Here is a 20,938-nt window from a genome sequence, read left to right as displayed (position 1 = left end):
AGGAAAGGCCACCGAGGAAGCACATGGGATCCAGTTTCTACACTAGCAGGCAGCAGTGTTAGCTTAGGTAATTAGTTAACTAGCTGAAGTTTCTATTTCCACATCCATAGATTGGAGATAGGAACTATGTCAATTCTAAGGGCTTTCGTGATGGTTCATGAGTAAATTCATGTGAAATACAAGACTTAAAACTGTGCCTCGTGAAAAATAACCACTCAAAATTTGTTTGCTATTACCTGGGAACCACCCTCTAGATCCATCATCGGCATCCTAGGATTATGGCTGCACAGGAATAAAATGAAGTTCTGTGTGATGCAAACATAGCCTCACAACGAAAACCAAAGCCTACAGACATGTGCTCACTGTAAGCGCTGTTGCTAATGCGGCTGTCTTGGTTTCAAGCACTTCTCAGCTGTGTGCTGTGTTGTAAGCTCAGCACTCACAAAACTAGGGCAGGACGCTTATGAGTCCATACGAGCCCAGGCTACGTAGTGAGACCCAAACAAACAACAGAACCAGGAGACCCCTCCGAGATTCCTTCCCGGATCTGAGGATGTCCCGGATGTCTGGGCATTAGTACCTGCACTCTGGCCTCTGTAAGCTTCGCCCTCTGGGCCAGCTCCTCCCTGGTGTAGATGTCGGGGTAGTGGGTTCTCTCGAAAGCACGCTCCAGTTCCTCCAGCTGCTCGGCGGTAAAGGTGGTTCTACTCCTGCGCTGCTTCCTCTTCAGCGGTAAATCAGGTTCGGAATCAATGTCGGAGCCTTCGTCGGACTGAGGGGCCGAGGCTAAAAGCACAGAAAGAGAGAAAGACAGAAAGACAGAAAGAGAGAAAGAAAGAAAGAAAGAAAGAAAGAAAGAAAGAAAGAAAGAAAGAAAGAAAGAAAGAAAGAAAGAAAGAAAGAAAGACATAGTAAGGTTGAATCAAAAAGCAAGTCTCCCCAGCCGCAGTGACTGGAAGCCTGTTCTTTGTGTCTTTTCATGGACATCCGAGCCCCTGCCCACAGCACTACAGCCTATGAAATGGTTCCTCTAGTTTGTCTCCCAGCACCAACTGCCGCCCCCCGCCCCACCTCCCCTGAAAGATTTGTCCTGACTATCTTAGAAAGCAAGGATGGGTCTCATTCCATTTTCACAATGCTGTACTTAAGCACTTATATGTGTAATAAATGAAACACATAGCCCAGGCTAGCCTTGACCTCAAAATCTTCCTGCCTCATTCTCCAAAGAGGTGAGATTTTAGGTGTGTGTCACCATACCCAGCTTTGAGTTCATTTTTTTTTGATACATTATTACTAATGATGGGAGGGAACAAATAACAGTTAAGTATAATGACATGTATGTACTAAAATACCATAATGAAATCAATTATTTTGTATGCTTAACTGTAGGTTTTAATTTTAAAAGATACTGTTATCTTTTAAATAGTTATTTTAAATATTTTAAGATTGACTTAGTATATAAAAAAATGAGTAATAGTAAATTATTCCCGGGTCCCCATATACTATAGGCTTTAATATTCCTATTTTTAAGATAAATCAGTATTGCATCACCTGAAACTGCAAAACGCTTTAAGGAGAATTTCTGTTTTATTAATGGTAATCTCAAGAACTAATCTGAAAGAGAAACAGTGTCTGGTGAGCCATCCTTCAAGTGAAGTTCAAAGTCTAAGTCTCTGCTGAGGCAGGGGAGCAGTCTGGATTAGCTGCCTGGCCGCAGGAGCCCAGGGCAAAACGGGAAGGGTAGGCCCCCTGTTCAAAAGTTATCACAAATTTCAAGACGGCATTAACCAGAGCTGAATGAAGGCCTTCTGGGTGCCCTGCATGACTGCACAGGACCAAAGACACTGAAGCTGACACTACCACGGCTTCTCCCCAAGAAGCCTGTAGTTTTCTATATTAATGTTGGCGGGGGTAAGCTTTATAATTCAGTGGGGAGCCAGAGAATGCCATAGAAATGCCATGAACAATCCACTTCTCCCATAAAAGCACGATCTGAATTCTTTTTTTTTTTTTTCCCCTCCTCTTATCTTTTTTGTTTGTTTTGTTTTGTTGGTTTTTGAGACAGGGTTTCTCTGTGTAGCTCTGTCTTGTCCTGGAACTCACTCTGTACACCAGGCTGACTTTGAACTCACAGGGACCTGCCTGCCTCTGCCTCCTGAGTGCTGACATTAAAGGTGTGCGCCACCACCTGGCAAGATCAGAATTCTTGAAGGAAGAAGCTATAAGAAGGGCTTGAAATGCTTTGGTGCCCTTGCCATTTGTAGGCCCTCATTTGATGGGGAAAGAGGTGGTACACGGTTCTTCTTGCATCTGCTAAGAAGGTGTTGGTGCCTCCACAACAAGTCCATTCTCATAGCAAAACACTCATTGGCCTACAGAGGGAGGTTTCTGTGATTAGAAGACAGGCAAAGCTAGGGCACTGTGCAGGAGAGCTGTCCTTAGCAGGCACTGGGACAATGGGCAGAGAGCCCTCCACAGCCATCAAGGGGTGGGTCTCAGACAAGAGAAGGAGCCACAGCTGCTTTGTTCCCTATTGCATTCAAACGCACCCTAAAACATCCCCCTAAAGAACTGGGGTTGGGAGGTGGGGCTCCCAGAGAAGGGATTGAGATGTGTTGTGGCAAATGGGTACATGTGCCAGAAAAGTGCAGAATCCTCAAGTCAACATGAAGGTAGGGGTGGCAGGATGGCCCAGTGGTTAAAGGCACTTGCCACATAAGCCTGACAAGCTCAGTTTGATCCCCAGGAGTCCCATCAGCATGAAAAGAGAGAACTCACTCTACAAAGTTGTCCTCTGACTTTTACATATGCAACAAATGACCAAGCATATAACCACATGCGTGCACGCGCGTGCGCGCGCGCGCACACACACACACACACACACACACACACACATACCCCAAATATAAATATTTTAAAACATCAACATAATTTATTTGCAGTTCAGCTAGTAGGATTGGACAAGCAGTGAGAAAACACAACGTGTTCGATACTCCTAATTTTTGGTTGTTTTGACACAGGGTCCAACTACTTAGCCAAGACTAACTTAGACTCAATGTGTAGTCCAAGCTGCTGTCAAACTCATAATCTTCCTGTGTCAGTCCCCAGACTGTTGGGATCCCATGTGTGTGTTATCATGCCCAGCTATTGATCTAAGTTCTTTCTTAAGTTCTACTATTTAGATATTTGAGAGTGGGGAGCCCGGGGGGTGCTGGAGTAATAGCACACATAAGGTCAGACTCCCAAGAGTCAGCTTTCTCCTTCTACCATGTGGGTCCTGAAGATCAAACTTGGGTTGTCTGGCCTTGGAGCCCTCTCCCTGGCCCCAGTTCTTGTAATTTCTTATCATCAAACCTAATTCTGTCCTACAGAAATTAAAACTTCACTGCATGTCAGTACAAGTTATAAGCTTCCCAAAAGGTGAGATGAATCCCGACGCATGATTATGTTTTCTAATATTTTAATACCGCTATTTTTTATGCATAGCTAAACTATGAAGTGAGGAAGCAGTAAGTTAGCCATCTAAATGACAAATTAAAGAAAATACACCTGGGAACAAATGCGATCACATAAAAGTAAAACACATTTTTACATACACAAAACATACATATGTAAAACATACACATTTACTGTATGTTAAATCATATGCTTATTTTTCCCTTACCCTCGCCTAATTTAATATAAAATTATTTTATTTGAGATAGATTCTATTTTAGGTATTAACTTTAAAAACTGACCTCCTCACAGGGGTGGAGAGGTGGGGCGTAGCATTCGCCTTTAATCCCAGAACTTGGGAGACAGAGGCAGGAAGAGCTCTGTGAGTTCAAGGCCGGCCTAGTCTACAGAGCAAGTTCTAAGACAGAACTCATTGTCCTCTATAAATAAAGAAATAATACATAGAGAAACTTTGTCTCATGAAAAAGCTGACTTTCTTTAACTATGAATATATTTAAAGGAACATTATTAACGTGTGAAATAGAGTGTGTCATGCATTACATTATAAATTTCAACAGCTCCCAATATGGTATATATATGAACATATATTTGATAACTGTGAGCTAAATAACAAAGCCATAATTTGCACACAATTTTAGAGCAGTGGCTCTCTAATGCATGGACCAGCAGAATCATTCAGAGGCCTCTGAGAAACACAGGTTGGCAGTTTGGTAATCAATAGCCAGGAGCTGGGCCCTTCAAATCTGCATCTCTGACACAATCTCAGGTGACAGCATGACACGTGTTGGATGACACTTGAAGAACATTCCATATTATCTTGTTTTCCCCCTCAAAATCCCCAAGCATATAAAATACTTCCTGCCACACTTTACCCACAATCATCACTTTTTCTTAAGTATGTTTAAAATGTACGACAGTCCTAGAGAAACAAACCGCCTATTTCCCAAGATGACAATCCATTTCCATAAACTGCTTCCCTTCCTCAATCCAGATTTCTGTTGTTCTGATTTCTCTGTCCACAGTGAATGTAGGTAAAGTCTCAGCAGAGCTAAGAGTCTTTCCAGAAGCTTCCCCGTCTATGAAAAGCCCAAATCTTCAGGTCCATGCAACGTTACTACGATCCCATTAGGATATAAAGGTATGTGGAAATTTTCATGTTTCCTTGGGGACTCTCTGGGTTTATTAAATTGTCCCAAGTAAATATGATGTGCCATGCGCTGTCAGGTCAATTAATCAAAATCATCTCTGGTTTCTGAAGGAAAACGTTGGTTGGATTTATAAGCACCAGCAAGAATTAATCCTGAGGTAAAGACCACACTATGTTTTACCTAACAATCAATATCCCAGGAAAATAAGTTCTGTGAGCTCAAGGCCTTCTCCCTGACTTGCTCATGCTGGGGACTTGGCACACAGTAGGTGCTTAATAATTGCAAGTTGAATGAATGAAAGTACATGGCGAATTTTCAGTTTTCCTCTAGTGCTGAGTCCCCTGGTAATCTACTTCTCTAAGACAGAGACTCTGCTGTCTGTCAGCCTCCCAACATCTAGTTATAGGTGGTGGGGTCTATGAATTCTTAAAAACTATTTTCAAGGTTTTCCAAGCATTTGTATAGTTGTATGTGTATTGGGAATACTTTTTTCAAAGAGTGTGTGTGTATGTGTGTACGCGCTGAGGAACTACCTCAAGTTAGCAATTAAAAGACACAGAACAGCCTTTCCTACCACAAAGAAAATTCTCTAACGAGCTAACAAATGACTACTTTTGCTTCTAAACTAAAGTGGAAAGCACTAGACGGTAGCATTTCAGGAGACAAAGAGGAAATTTTTTTCCTTGATTTCTCTACTGGAAAATTATTTGAACCAACTGATCATTTTTGGCAATACAAAGCCACAATTTTACAAGCTAATTGTAACTTCTCCCTGTCTCTAAACCCCAAAAGGATGTGGGCTTTAAAATACATAAAGTCAGCAATCCAAGGTTAATTGACCAGCTAGGGAAATCTAACTCTTTCTAAGACGGAAAAACTACTATTTCTTCTATCACTCCATAGAAGTAAAACGTTTTTTTTTTTGTTTGTACAGAACCTAATTCACAATAATTGAGTGGATTTGGATCATTCCCTTTTCACCAGGAGCAAACCTCAATTTTAAGTCCCATTTTACAGCATTCATATTCTGCTGTGTTCCAGCTAGTAGAGCAAGCTAGATAGGAGATCCTACATACAATATTGAAAAGAAAGAAAGTCTCTTTAAGACAGCTTGATGAAAAGAAATTATAGAGTTTTTTTCTTCTTCTTCTTCTTCTTAGAGTGCCTGATGGTGTGACCTGGGATCTAGACAGGGACCTAGAAATCTCAGCAATAAATTTCTAGGCTCTAGAAACTCGATCCCTGAGAACTCACCAATACCTTCAAGTGCCAAATTTGCTCTATGACTCACTAGACACATTGTTCTCAAAGTTCAAATTTCAGAATAGCTCTCATTAAAAAAAAATACACATGTGTATGCACTGTGCACCCTAAAGTGGAAATACTATTGTCTTGAACTGTAACACAATCCACAGACTTGTTTAATCGCAACCCTGAATGTTATGTCACTGTGAATGTGGTTTTTTGTTTTGTTTTTGTTTTTTACTCTGTTTTCAATATCCCTCTGCAATCCATTCTCTGGTTTCCACATCACTTTAGTGCAATGTCTCAAGGGACCATGGACCCAACTTTTTAAGATGATAAAGATCTCTCTCTTCCTCCCCTCTTTTGCAAAGGCAAAGGCTTACTCACCTTGGGCACAACAAAAGAGACCGAGAACCACGGGGTTATTCAGCTCATGATGCTAAAAATTTGGCCCAGGACTGTATGACTTCAGAAGACATGCTTTGCTCTGTCTCTTGTCACTTGATGTTCTCTAGATAACACACACACACACACACACACACACACACACGTCCTTTTGAAGAGACAGATGGCAGAGAAGAACCAAAATAGGAATTCGGGTGTCAGTCACTTAGCTGACAGCCACTTTCATTACCATTTCTCTCAAATTTTCAAATACTGCCCGAAACAATTAAAAATTTACAGAAATGGTATTGCTGCACTACTATTCTACACCAAACTGAAGACTTTCCTGATGGAATTCGGTTCATCAAAACCTTGTTGAGTTCTTTAGAAGTTCAAGGTCTAGTTATTTAAAACAAAACAAAACAAAATTCTTAAGAAGTGAAGCCATTTTGCCAAGATATTGACTAGATGTAAGAAGATTAAAATGGTTTAACCTTGCAGGCTCCTTAAGAGCCATCACAAACTATTTCCTGGGCCTAACTCCAGAGGCCACTTGGAAGCTAGCACTAACCACAACCAGTTGAGGGGATTACTCATTTTATATCTCTATTAAAGTCTTCTTTGGAGAGGTTTTTTTTTTTTAATGTACTGCATGAAAGGCTATCAAGATCTGTATGGTTCTTCAGCAAAAGTGAAAGAATAAAAAATTTGAAGTATATAGGGGCAGCCATAAGCTATTTTTAAAATAAAAACAAAAAGGCAGGGCTTTTGGAAAGCAATACCCCTGTCTGATAGTTGGGTGTTTAACTCGGTATTTGTTTGGTTTTTGTTGTTGTTGTTGTTGTCGTTTTTTCAAGACAGGGTTTCTCCATGTCGCCTTGCCTGTCTTGGACTAGCATTGTAGACCAGGCTGGCCACGAACTCAGAGAGATCCACCTACCTCTGTCTTTCTGAGTGCTGGAATTACAGGTGTGTCACTGAGCCAGGCTTAGCTCAGTCTTTTATTTATATAATAATGTCTTTGTCTACCTCCAGGTAATTTTATATTTTCAGAGGCAAATTTTCAATTACCCTGTTGATTTTACATTAACTCCTAAGATTGCACTTGGGGAAATGAGCATCAACACTAAAAAGAATGAAGGAGTAGAGCAACTGTCACGCAGGACGAGCAGTTCTTCTTTCAGAAACAAATCAAACTGGAAAGGGAAGGCGAAAGTGTTACCACCAGTGGCCTAACCGTGAAGTTTAATTAAAGACAGAATTAGAGAATTAGAGAGTGTGTCTTGGTCCCTTAGCCTCTTATGACCTCTTCTGTTGCCTCAGGAACTATTTCATCCTAGTTAACACTATTATACATGAAATCTTGCCTCAATTTTATAGGGATTTAGTCACGTAAAATTCTGTAATTATTGGTTTCCAGACAAATATAATTCAGAGATGAGAGGCAGAGAGAAAGAGAGAGAGAGAGAGAGAGAGAGAGAGAGAGAGAGAGAGAGAGAGAGAGAGAGAGAGAACGACAAAACAATAATTCACAGGCATGCGTTTGGCACACTATCTTGCTTCTAAGCAAACCCTTTTATTTGAATAATTAAAGACTCCAAACATGACAGCTTTTGAAACTCTAGGTTTGCCCTAGATATGATACAATGGGATTTACAGACAAGGAAGAAGGTGGGAGCATCTCTGGAGGACCAGCTTCCTAGCCATCCTTCATTTCCCTAAGATGGCCCCAGACCAGACCCAGTAGGCTTTCCCTTGGCTTCTATTTTTTCAGGACTAAACTTGTGCTCTTTTTAGTCCACTGATAAAAGGACAAGATAAAACCAAGAATCCTTCCGGAGAGCTCCCTGAATCCTTTCACAAGGTTTCTGGGGCTGACTACAGTATAGTCTGGAAAATGTTTAGCGATTGGCTCTAACTTTGCTCCACCTCTCTTGCCTGATTGCTGGGTCTCCTGTGAGCTTTACCGCTCCGTGGACCCGCGAGCGGTCCTCTGAGCAAGGAGCCCCTTCACACTGAGAGAGACGTGAATGACCTCTCCCGTGTTTACTCGGGTGAAAGTCAGGAACGAAGCAAGACTGATACTCCCTCCGCGCACCCAGAGTAAATGACAAATGACATTTTCCCTTTGTGATCTTTGAAATTTTTGTTGACTTATTTGGAAGCTTTTGTTGGATCCCAAGAAATGGCCTGTGGCTGCGTCCTATTCTAGCGATTTCCACGCTCCATCTGTGGAATCCATCAACGGGGCATTTACCCTCATTCAGGGTTCTGACACCTGCCTAGCAGGGTGCAGGAGACACAAAGAAAGCCAGAGTGGATGAGAAAGGGGAGGTTGGGTGTTTTTCTTTTCTTTTCTTTTCTTTTTTTTTTTCTTTCTGTTTTTTTTTTCCTAGAGAAGGGAGGGGGGGGGAGTTTGAAATGGATGCCCAGTAGGGGTTAATCCAAGCCAGTTTAGAGATGTCGGCACCTGCAGGCTTCTCATCCACATTAATTCACAAGCCACGAAGTAAACCAGGACATTGTTTTTAGTGTTTTTAAACTGTACATATGTCAAAAAAAAAAAAAGGAATCATTCTTCTGAAAGGAACAAACCAAAGATTTGCCAAAAAGAAAAGAGAGAGAGAGAGAAAGAGAGAGAGAGAGAGAGAGAGAGAGAGGGAGAACGATGACAACAAAAACAGCCTCAGATAGAGCAAGAAGCAGTGTATGATTAACAAGCCACTAAGCACTAATTATTCTTTTCAGAATTCTTATCCCAGGTTGGAATTCAAACAGCTGACTTTCCAAAGTTTTTCTTAGCTTATATTAATTATACAGAACAGCGAGTTTCACTATATTTCCACACACAATCATGTATTTTGATCTTTCTTGCTCCCCCCTCCACTCCCAGTTAACTCCCTTCCTCTTCCAAGCTAGACCTCCTTCCGTGAGTAGACTAAGTACAATTTTCTCAGCCGACAAAGAGAGATGGTTTGATAATGGTTCAGGTGTAAAGAGTAATGGTTGTTTTGTTTTGTTTTGAATTGCATCTAATATTTCCATCCCAAATGTGATAACAAAAGGATCCTTAGCAGAGAGAGAGAGAGAGAGAGAGAGAGAGAGAGAGAGAGAGAGAGAGAGAAGGAGGCTGTGCAGGGCTTTCTCAAGGAAAGATAATGTCAAGGACCCTAAATCTAATTAAGACCCTGCGGTCTGTTACCTATCCAGGTCCTGCCCAGTCCCTGGTCTTTTGGCTTGCAGAAATGTTCCTGGACCCCCTTCCCCTCAGACCCCAAGCACTTCCCTTCAAAGCTGTCGCCTCCCAGCATGCGGTCATTAGAAGGAAAATAAGCTCCTGCCAGGTTGGTGCTAATCAAAATAACACAAATAGACCCTGACACTCAACAACTCCCTCAGTGCCTGCTGCCCTGGGAGGAGAGTACAGATCGGTTATGAATATGGCCCGGTGTGCGTGAGTCTGGCAAGGCCCCTGCTCATCTCATGGGGAGAGATTTCCAAAGCACAACACAAACCCTTGGGTGTTTGTTTAAGATAAGGGTTAGCAAATAGACTAGTGGGATCGCCACGTGCCTCGAGGCTCTGAGCCGCAAGGTTCCAAATACACCTGCATCCCAAGGTTTCTTAACATGATTTTCATCTCACTGTGCCTGAAACACCTTTCTGTAGGTGGCAGTCTCCACCATGCGCTATACCCTGACAGTTAGGCACTTAAATGGCTTCCTGTTACACCACTGTAGGATAGACTTATGCCTCCTTCCATTCGTTCATTCATCTGTGGGTTTTGATTATTGGATGCTTTTCAAGTGACATTTTGCTAAAGGGAGCGGCAACTGGTCAACCTGTACCTATCTATGTTAGCACTTCCTTTCAAGGGTTCAAAGCAAAAGGAAATGATTTTTATTGGTTTAGGAGACATTGACACTGACCCAATTAGCCCGATATCTTCTGAAATCCTTTTTCTTGAGGGATGTGGTAGTGATGGTGGTGGTAGTGGTACTGCTGTGTGTGTGTGTGTGTGTGTGTGTGTGTGTGTGTGTGTGTGTGTGTGTGTGTATGTGTGTGTGTATGTAAAAAGAATTCCATTAGCAGCATGAAACCAGCTGCCTCACAGCAGAATACCACTATTTCCTACACACAAGCCCACAGGTGATTTCTATATGCTTTAAAAAATAATAATAACTTTTAAAACTCCATGGTAACTGCCACTTGAGCCTTTCAGAGAGAAAAGTGAGACCAAAAATCCCTCAAGAAAAATGTGTTGCTATTCAATTAGGAAAACTGATTAGTTAACTAATTAATTGGCTAACAGCTTTCTCAGAATAGTTTCCCCACCCGATAAGAACTTTCCCCTCAAGAGCTTAAAAGTCAGTCATAATTAAAACTGAAAGCTGGGGCTGCAACGGGCATCCAGGCTCTCTAAGAGGCTCTCTAGCTCTCTAGCTCATTCTAGCTAAGAAAGGTAATTTGCACGCTGACGGGGAGGGGGCATGGGACAGGAAAATGGTACTTCTGAAAGGCAAAGGGCCAAGTGACTTCTGTTTACAATTGCCAAGAAAGAGGCCATTATTGGCCATATGGGCCACAATTGCCCTCTTATCACAGGCTGCCCATCGTGTCCTTTGGGAGCTGTTAATGAACTGGGTAATTGAGCTGCTGACATGTGTTACCAAAACAAAACAATAGGAAGAAGAGACAAATGAACATTTTATTTGCCAATCAGAGTAGGTTCAGCTTTTCAGTGAGCCGCAGCTAAGTGACTGGCTAGATGCATAAAACAGTGCATTGAAAGTCGGCAGATGCAGGCACAAGAATAGTTAACTGACAGCTTACGGCCCATCTGTGCTTAACATTTTGTTAAAGAAATTACTTGATTTGCTAAAGAGACGATTCGTACAGCTGCCCCCAAGTACTGCGTTATAAGAGATAAATCATTAGCTAAACTGTTTCATGCTTAAAATGATAATGCTTATTAACAATTATGTCGGGACATTTTGTCAGCACAGCTTGATGCAGTTATTACTGACTAAAATGTGACAACCCATAGATATTTGACAATTTATTTGGGAAAGAGGGGACACAACACTACAAGTCATTGGAACAGCAGACATTTTTAATCTTTCACAAATAAATAGGAACTTATAGTGTCACAAATGAAACGCTAAACTCTGTGACTTGGAATGTAAAACCATTCTCCATTCAGTAGCTGTATACCTGGAATCCAGTTTCACCCTTTTCCCCCCAGAACTTCTAGATATTAGAAATGGTCTCATTTTCGATTGATAACCATTAATTTCGTCGTTGCTATGAGAGAAAACAAATAATCACTTAGAGAGGCATCACTTTCTCAAACATACTTTCTTCCTTTGGAGGAAAAAAAAATTTTTCCCCATGGATGGGGGAACCATGTTGCAAAGGACTAGTTTCAAAGGGGATTTAGCTTTTGCTTTTGTTGCTGCAGCCAAATTGAAACCACATTTTTTTTTCAGTCCAAGTGTGCTTCATTCTTTGCCACGTAGGGCAGTTTACTTCAGATGCCATAGTCCACTATAAACTGTTTAACTAGAGGTAGAACTCAGATCTCAAAACCCCTTTCTGTGATTGTTTCTTTACCAAGACTGGCCGTACCCCATCATGCCCATAGACAAATCCTCTGTGCGCATCTTCCTTCATCTTTGTCATCCCCAATCTACAGATGAGAAAACAGTGAGGTCCAGAGTGAAAACCAAGGCTATCCTAGTATAAAACCTGCTTAGCTTTGTCATTAGGGTGAGGAAGGAGTTAAAAAAAAAAAAAAGACTATGGCCAAAGTCATAATTTTTCTCCCTTCCTGGTTCACAGGTCTTGACTCAGAAATTAGTCAACCCTGGATATCAGTTGTGAAAACACAAACAAGAAAGGTGAGGGAGTAAGTTCAGCAGGGTTTGGTGTGAGTGGTGTGTGTGTGTGTGTGTGTGTGTGTGTGTGTGTGTGTGTGTGTGTATGTGTGTGTATGAAGGCTGAGTTAAATACAGTTACTAAGACAGAACTCGACTATGAAAATTAAGCCTAGGTTATGTTTACAGAACTCTAAGTAAGACACAGTGTGTTCAGTAAGGCCAAGGGCAAACTGACAAAGACAAACAAGAGCCTGGCCTTCATTCGTATTTTCCACTATCAAATACTTTTGCCGTTGTGGGCATAAACTGCTTCAAAGTCAACAAATAGACGAAGGTCCCATAGATAGACTAGGTAGCAAGACACACAGAGAATCGGTCACGGGGTAGAAAACAAAGGAATACTTTTGCCAACCCTTATTAAGACAAGACTACCCAAAGGCACACAAAACCCCACAGCCGGATCCACACGTAAGCTTGGCCAGGATTAGCATGACACAAGATGTTTGAAAACTAGAAGAAAAGACAGACTTAAGAAGAAAGTTAAATACTACACCAGCTTTGTGTGCCAGTACTGGGAGAGCTGTGCAAAGTAAGAAGATAATAAGTAAGTGAACTAAACTGCAAAGTGCATCTTTGACAAAACTACAGAATTATTATAAGAAGCCCTGAGGCCATCCCCTTCTGACAGAACAAACAGGGTCACTCCCAAATCACACATCGCTCAACAAACATTTATTGGATGTTAACAATGTGACTGATAGCCTTACTACCAGGGATGTAAATATGAATAATGTATTGAATCTAAACTCAAAAAGTGGTATACTTTTTTCCTTCCACCCTTGCCCAGGGCCAAAGAAAGAGTATGTAGAAGAAAGAGCAGAGCCATGCCCTGGGGCAACAGAGAGATGAAACAGTCCTCTCAGGGCTGAAAAACCTAGATACATTGTTTATTAAATAACACAGCTTTGGACTTTGTGAGCCTAGGATCTTTAATATAGAGATCAAAATAACATGCCCTTGCTGCCACTGACATATCCCATATGGCATTTTAAGATTGGCTTTTCGCTTTTCGTTTTCTCTTGGGTTCTGGAAAGAAGAAAGGGCAGTAGGCACAGAGAGCTTGTTTTGAAAATCCAAATCTTATCTGGGTCAATTATTGCTTGTTGGTAGATAGCAAGAGTTAATAAGCGAACATAAATAAAAAAAGGAAGCTCGCTTCCTAGAGGAAACAGAAGAGGCTCAGCTTAATCTTCGGTGGCAGAGGGATTAGTAACAACATCAATGTCATCATCCCAGAAATCCTACCTGGGTCTGCACTGTGAGGGAGCACTTCCCGAGGGGCAGAGATGGGGTCGTCGGAGGTGGGGTGGGGAGGGGGGGAATAACGAGTCAGAAGAAAACCAAGGGTCCCTCCAGCATCTCCTGAAAGTGTCCAGTTCCAGCTAGGAGGTGGGCTTTCAGACTGGTGTCATAGTCCACCAAAGGGCTCTTTAGAAGACTAGGAAAATCAGGCAAACTGCTAAATGGAGAGAGGGAAGGACTTGGAACCAGTCCAAAGTAGGACCAGCGGCTTTGAAACATTGTCTTTTCTTTGTAACCATGCCACGGGCAAGGTGATGCCGAGGTGTAGAGTAAGGGAAACTTCAGACCACAGTGGCAAATTTATGGGGTGGGACTCAGGCAGGGTAGTTCAAACAGGCTCAGAGCAGCCTCTGCTCTAACATGGGCTAGCTTCTTAGCGATCTGAATTAGGTTTCTTATCAGTAAGATTGGGTTTCAAGAATCAGTTTCAAAGGGTGGCTACGAAGAATGGAGAGTCTGTGAAAACATAAACAGAAGTTTCCCCGTGTGGTGAATCCTCAGACAGGCCCCTCAACCCCTTCCTGATGCCCTTCCTTACCAGAAATGGAAAAACAGCATGAAGAAAGACCTTCCCTAAAGCCCAAGACTGACAGAGATATGGGCACAGAACTTTGATGGCATGTGTTGAAGATCCCAGGTTTGTGAAATAAGCACATTTATCCGATTTGACGTCATTTCCTCTTCTGAAGTCCTGACCATAGACAACCAATCCGTACCACTGCCCAGTTCATCTCAGATCTAACTCATTCACTAATCTGACATGGAAGCCAAACTTTTTAAAATTCATCTGTCCTGGGCCAGACTTCTGTGCTTCAGGGTCCTGATTGATGAGGTCGGGGGAGGGGGGAGGGGGGAGTCCCATTGCCTAGATAGCCCAGGACAAGAATTCTAAACTCAATAAAATGAAAGCAACCACCAGTCTAAGACAAACCAGGTATAATTCTTTTTCTGCTGATATTTGGTTTTGTCCTTACAGGAAGGAACTTTAGGTTTGGTAGTAGTTATATTATTACTTTTATCTTGAACATGTTGCTATTATTTTTAGTTTTCAGTGTATTTTTTTTTTTAGATAAGTTTTCATCTTATGTTTATAGAAAAAGAGCAGTAGGGGCAAAATGAAACGCAGTTTTGAACAATTTCTATCTGATCATTCTGCTTAGCCACTGCAGCCACGGTGACGGGTCAGGTACCCAACTCCAGAAGGTAGGGTGGGGTTAAGACCATAAGTAGCAGCCTTTTCTGTGACACTGGCAAGTTCATTTCTATCTGTGCTGCCCTTTTAAGACACATCTAGTAAAACCAGAAGGAAATGGCTATGTGGAAGAGGGAAAAAGAAAGCACAGGAACAAGAAAGAAGAAAAGGAAGGCATGAAAAGGGAGGGAGGGAAAAAGGGAGGGAGGGAAAAAGGGAGGGAGGGGAGGAAAGGAAGGAGGGAGAGGAAGAAAAGAAAGGGGGAGCGCATGAAAAAAGAGAAGAGAAGACTGGAGTCAAATTTTCTTTCTACTAAATAATAATAATAATAATAATAATAATACAATAAGCAGTGTTGGAGTCAGTAGATTGACCACAATGTAGATCCAAAAATGGTCCCACCCATCCCCTCCAGTGATTTACAGTCCCCGAGGGGTATGTCAGAACAGAAGTCAGGATTCAGAGATATGCTGTGTGGCGCAGTTTACACTCTAGTCTCATTATTCACCTCCTAACCGTAGCACACTTCACTTCTAGTATGAGTGTCTCAAGCAAAATTATAAATTATATTGCTTCACTATTTCTGTTCCCATATTGTCTTTTTTTTTTTTTTTAAGCATTATAGAAGGAAACCCAGGTAGTGTCTAAAAATTAGAAACAACAATAGCAGGGTATAAAATAACCAGTATTGATTTTAAACTAGACAATTATGTCACATAGATGAGTGAGTGGGTGGAGGGATACCAGAACCACACTTGGATAGAGTCACACTAAACTACTGTGTTTTATCCTACTCAACTTTGCTGTTTTGTATATATTATTAATAACATGTAAGTTTTTTAAAGCTTTCGTGACAAGGGGCACGTCTAAAACAAGCAAAAATCTTCCAGCAACCAACAAGAGAAGTGATCTTTGTTATTTCAGTAATAGCCAAAAAACGTGTCTTAGAGGATGCTAATGTTCAAAATTGGAACCTGAGTTTTGAGACTGTGAAGGGCTCACTGTCCTCCTCCGTTCCCATCACCTACAGTGGCAGTTAATGGACAAATGGAGTACGTACTCACCCCTGTATCAGGGTCATGATAAATAGGTTTCCATAATACAGGTATGGAACCCAGCCAAGGGAGCGCTGAATCCTACTCAACTCTTTTACCCTGCCTAAGTGTAGGCCACAGCTTTAAGAACACTTGCCAAAGGCCTGAGTCATCAGAGGTGGCTGTTAAGTATGGCCACCCCTCCCCATCCCCCATCTCTAGCAGGGTTGCAATTAAGTGGGAGGAGTACTCTGCAGATGCTTTCTTCTTCAGAATAGAAGAAGACAGAACAGGAAGAGTGTGTGAATGCTTGAGTGTGAGCCTGTGCCTAGTGGCTGGTGAAGAACAGCCAGCCGACTGAGATAAAGAAAGACAACAGCCCCGGTAATTAGCTACATAATTAAATGGCAGGAGGAAACCCATGAACTGACCACTATTTAAAACTGCTCTCTACTGCTCTCTCAAGACACTCCTGCTTTATCCTGAAGGCCGCTTGTCCAAGAACTTTAAAAGTCGCTTCAAGGATTGTCAGGCTCTCTTCTGAAATTATACATAAAGCCACAACATGGAGGTTCGGTGAAGTGAAAGAGATCCCTGTCTCCTGGTCTGCCATCAGCAGAGTGAAATCTCCCACCAAAGAAGCTCTGAGCACAAAACTTAAGGAAATAAATCGAAGTGCATTGCACTCCACTGGGCCCAAGGGGAATGAAAAAAAAAAAAAAATATATATATATATATATATAGTGTGTGTGTGTGTGTGTGTGTGCGTGTGTACTCTCAATCATTTTAAGAACTAACCTTTATTTATATAGAAGGCTTGTTTGTTTGTGCCCTCTACAGTTTCATTTCCTATTAGATCTTTATATAGCTTTGTGGGCTGGAAGTTCTCATCTTTGGTTTTTAAAATAAAGTTGATACTTGGTGTATTTTAAAAGACTTGCCCCAAATCTCACCAAGTCCTCTAGGTGGTAGAGTTACAAAAATAAATTATCTTCACTCAAAACTCAGCCAGAAAACGATCTGGGGTCCTCTATTACTTTGTATCAACTACGGATTTGTTTGTTTGTTTGTTTGTTTCATTTAAATTCCACCTCTGGTCAAATAATTATCAATAATAACCAATATTATAAGAAGTAAAAATTAATGTGTGTGTATATCAGCTTTAAAATATAGAGGACTTATAATTACTACAAAGCCTTGGTATGGTTTTATCAGCAGACTGGAACAAACTGACTTCCAGAGCCTATGTGTGACTGTCCAGATGGCCAAGGCCTCGACAGATCTTGGCTCCCAGCCTGCTTCACTGTCTCCCGAGCACAGAATTTCTTTCTGCCTATCCATACTCAATGCCATATGTAGCTCCAAAAGCCTAGTTCCACCAAGTCTTCCCAACCAGCTATCAAAGGCCCCTTCTCCCTCCTCCTGTTCTTTCCCTCCCTCCCTTTCTTCATCTCCCCACCCTCTCTCCCCGTCTCCCTTGCCTGCACTGCCAAAAACATGACTGCTTCCGATGTGTCTGCCAACTTCCCTTCCTCACTGAACTGTGACTAAAACTTACATGTCAACCCTTGATGCGACCAGGTTCATTTCTCTGATTGGCCACTTCCTTGAATTTGTACAGGGTTCGCTGTGTGTCCCAGGGGGCGCTTGTTTCATTTTCAAGAGTCAAACCAGTCAGAGGTCAGCAAAACAACCAGAAGTTTAGAGACAGATTAAAAAAAAAAAAAAAAAAAAAAAAAAGGCACTGAACACTGCTTTCCTGATAGGAGGTTTGAATAGTTTTGCAAAGGAGGGAGAGAAACCCCGGGGTCATTCTAAGAGAAAGGGCTTTGCATATCAGGAGTTCTCTGGTTGTTTTGACTGTACACTGCCAGAGAATTCCCAGAAGAGAGACCAGCTGATGGTATCATATGGCGTCAGAAAAGGGAAGTCATTCGAGTGCGTGGAGGACGTTCTCCTCTGATCTTTCACAGGGTTCCAGTTCATTTTAGAGGCAACCCATGTTATTGATACAGACACTCCTCTTAGTTGCAGTTGTTGCCAGTGAGGGGGAAATGGGACAGTGTGTTTCTATAACCTTCCAGAAGATGCTTCTCCTTTACCACCACAGCCACATCGCTATAATGCTAACGGTAGGCACAGGGCGGAAAAAGTCAGCAAACTCCACTTAATATTAAACTAAAGAGGAGTTACATGAGCCTTTATACTGGGCAGAGAATGAAGACACGAGAGGCCCAATGTGGCAGAGCACACCTGTAATCCCAGTGCTTGGGAGGCAGAAACAGAAGGCTCAGGAGTTCAAGGTCACACTAGGCTACCTAGCAAGCTTGAGGCCAGCCTGAGCTATAAGACCCTGTCTTAAAAAAAAGAGGAAAAAAAAAAAAAAAAGAAAGAAAAAGAAAAAAGAAAAATCCCTAGGGGATTGAGATCTTCTGACTAACTTCAGACACTCTCCTCCCTTTGTCTAGGACTTGTTGTTTCTGTCTTTGACTAGGAGAGACACCAATAGAAGCATGTCTCCCTCAGTCTACCAGCTCTTCCCTTGAGTTCCTGATTTCCTTCTCATCTTCACTTCTAGATCTTAAGCATGTTTTTTGTTTTTGTTTTTTGTTTGTTTTTCTGTTTTTGTTTGTTTGGTTGGTTTGTTGGTTTCCATCAACCTGCAGTATCCTACATACCTGTCAACAAAGATTTGTTTCTTCTCCTATTTCAAAAGGGGTTGAGAAAGTTCCAGTCTGCTGTCAGAAGGCAACCTGCATTTTGTGGGGGGCCTAAAGCTTTTATAATTTCTGGATCCCTTTTCAAGGAGGTGAAAACTAGCATCTGGCTCAGTCTCACCTGGACGATCTAGCAGAACCCTGGCACAAAAGAAATAGCAAAGCAATTAAAAGAAAACAAAACTGGATCCCTTTGGCATACTATCCGAAGGTCCATGACAATGTGACGCATTGTGACAGGCCTTTGCCAGAGGAGTTCAGAAGGCACCTTGGCCCATGACAATCCCTGACATTTCCTCTTTTTCTAATTTATATGGGTGTTTTGCCTGCACGTATGTCTGTACACCACGTGAGTAACTGGTGCCCCAAGAGGCCAGGAAAGCACATTGGACTCCCTGGGACTACAGGTGCAAGCAGTTGTGAGCTACCAGGTAAGTCCTGGGACTTGTGATCTCTTGAAAAGTAGCCAGTGCTCTTACCCACTGAGCCGTCTCTTAAGCCTTGACATTTTTGTTCTTCATCAATTTACTTATTTGTTCATTTTACATCCTAATTGCAACCTCATGCGTTCCCCTCCTCCCAGTGCTATCCTCCCACTCATTTCTGGCATACCCTCCTCTTCATAATAATCCCATCTCCGCTCCTGAGCCTCTGGTGATGCCAAATAGTCCACAAGAAAATCAATTCCCTATGTCATGGACACAGTGTAAAATGTCCCTAAACAGCAGGAATGGCAGCCAGGCTTTCCTGAACTCCACTTCCAAAGAATAAATACAACTGTAGTTGTGATCATAACTGTCCTAGAGCCTTTCATAAGAGAATGTTTCTTCTGTTCATCTGAAATCAAATCTAGAAGGCGGCCCACCACCTTGGCCCATGAATAATGAAACCACATAAGCCACGGATAGTTCATTATGAGATCTGGGAAAGCTTATGTAGCCTTACAAAAAGGTGTGGGAATTAGGAACAGTGTAAGGAACACTTAGGTATAATGGAACGTTCCTGGAATAACCCCCATGGGCCTGGTTCCTCCCAGCAAGCTTTCTCGGGGCTCTTTGATCCTTCCTGGAAATGTAGCTCAGCCAGGCAATCTGGCATGCACCAACAGCTACAGCCACTAACAAGACTGTGGCAAAACGATTGACCTTAGGAGCTCAGCGCTATCATGGGTAATATAGTAATATAATATTTCTAAAGGAAAGAAAAGAGAGTGGCAGGGGGCAGGGGAAATATAGCTGAAATGACCCAGGGAAAAGTTCTGTTTTTTTGTTTTTTAGTTTTTTTTTTTTTTTTTTTTTTTTTTTTTTTTTTTTTTAGTTTGGTGGGTTTTTTTTTTGTTTGTTTGTTTTTGTTTTGTTGTTGTTGGTGGTGGTGGTGGGTTTTTTTGTTTGTTTGGTTGGTTGGTTGGTTGATTGGTTTGGTTTAGTTTGTTTGTTTGGTCTTTTTTTTTTTAGCAGATTAAATTCAACATGTTGGCCAGTATATGTAATTCTTTTGTATCTAAAAGTGAAATCCTATTATCCCTCTAAACCTGAAAATAAAGACTGAGGAAATGCTTCACTGGTAGAGCAAGCACTAAGCAGGCATGCTGACCTGAGTGCTAGAGCAACTATGATAAACACTAGTCAAAATTCTGTGACTACCGTTACTTCACAGCCATCTTGCACAAGAAGTATTGACACCAGATGAATTTGGGAAATTATTATGAAGGAATATGATCAGACATTGACCAGACATAATACTCTACAAAGAGACGAATACAAAATGGGATAATTAGACAGTTACAAGAGAAAACATTATTCTTGGTTAAATGGTTGGCTGAATCTGACATAAAGGACTTTAGAATTACACTTACTGATTATGACTGTCTGTGTCTCCTTGACTTGCATTTGAAGGTATGGATTTATTCTTGTTCCTCCAACTCTGGAGTGTCAGTAACGTTATACATCTCAGCCCCAGACCACTGACAGGAGCTCAGTGTCCCCACACAACTCCAAGCTTTCAGAAGAAATGTATTTACCATTGAAATCCTGAGCCCCATGGCCACCCTGAGAACACTACATTCCAGCTACATACTCTAACCCTTCCACCATCCTCTGAAGTGTCCTTTGTGGAGATTGGCAGGAAGGAGGAAGGCTGTAGGTACCTATCGAGCCCCTGGGGGCTTTCTGACTTTGAGGTAGTACAAAGCCAGAGCAACCAAGAGAACTCTGACAACCATTACCCCAAACATGAATATGCCACCAAAAAGCAAATAATACTTTGGAATTGAACAGGTTAAAGTACATACCACAGGTCAGCCAAACATGGCCTACTTCCTATTATGACATGTCATCCACGGATGGTCCTTACATATTGCAACCGTCAAGAAAGAATAACAGTAATCTATCAAATCTTAGTGCCCCTTAAGAAAGTCCACTGACAGATGGACACTGCTGCTCATATGTGCATTTCCCATGGCCATGTGCTACAACAGTAGAGAGCTATGTAGCTCTAAGAGACCAAAGACCAGAGTGTATAA

The 20,938-nt window shown here is 41.8% G+C and overlaps 1 protein-coding gene across 1 annotated transcript in view; it reads right to left on the bottom strand.

Moving 5' to 3' along the window:
- Pax3 (paired box 3) overlaps positions 1 to 20,938 on the bottom strand; it is a 97,292-nt gene that overhangs the window by 29,873 nt on the left and 46,481 nt on the right. The window contains exon 5 of the mRNA XM_051154018.1: positions 581 to 786. Coding sequence (XP_051009975.1) covers positions 581 to 786 — 206 coding nt within the window. The remainder of the gene's footprint in view (positions 1 to 580; positions 787 to 20,938) is intronic.

This window comes from Acomys russatus, chromosome 12, assembly GCF_903995435.1.
Source record: "Acomys russatus chromosome 12, mAcoRus1.1, whole genome shotgun sequence".
Taxonomy (NCBI): Eukaryota; Metazoa; Chordata; class Mammalia; order Rodentia; family Muridae; genus Acomys; species Acomys russatus.
This window is presented reverse-complemented; position numbering and strand designations above follow the sequence as displayed.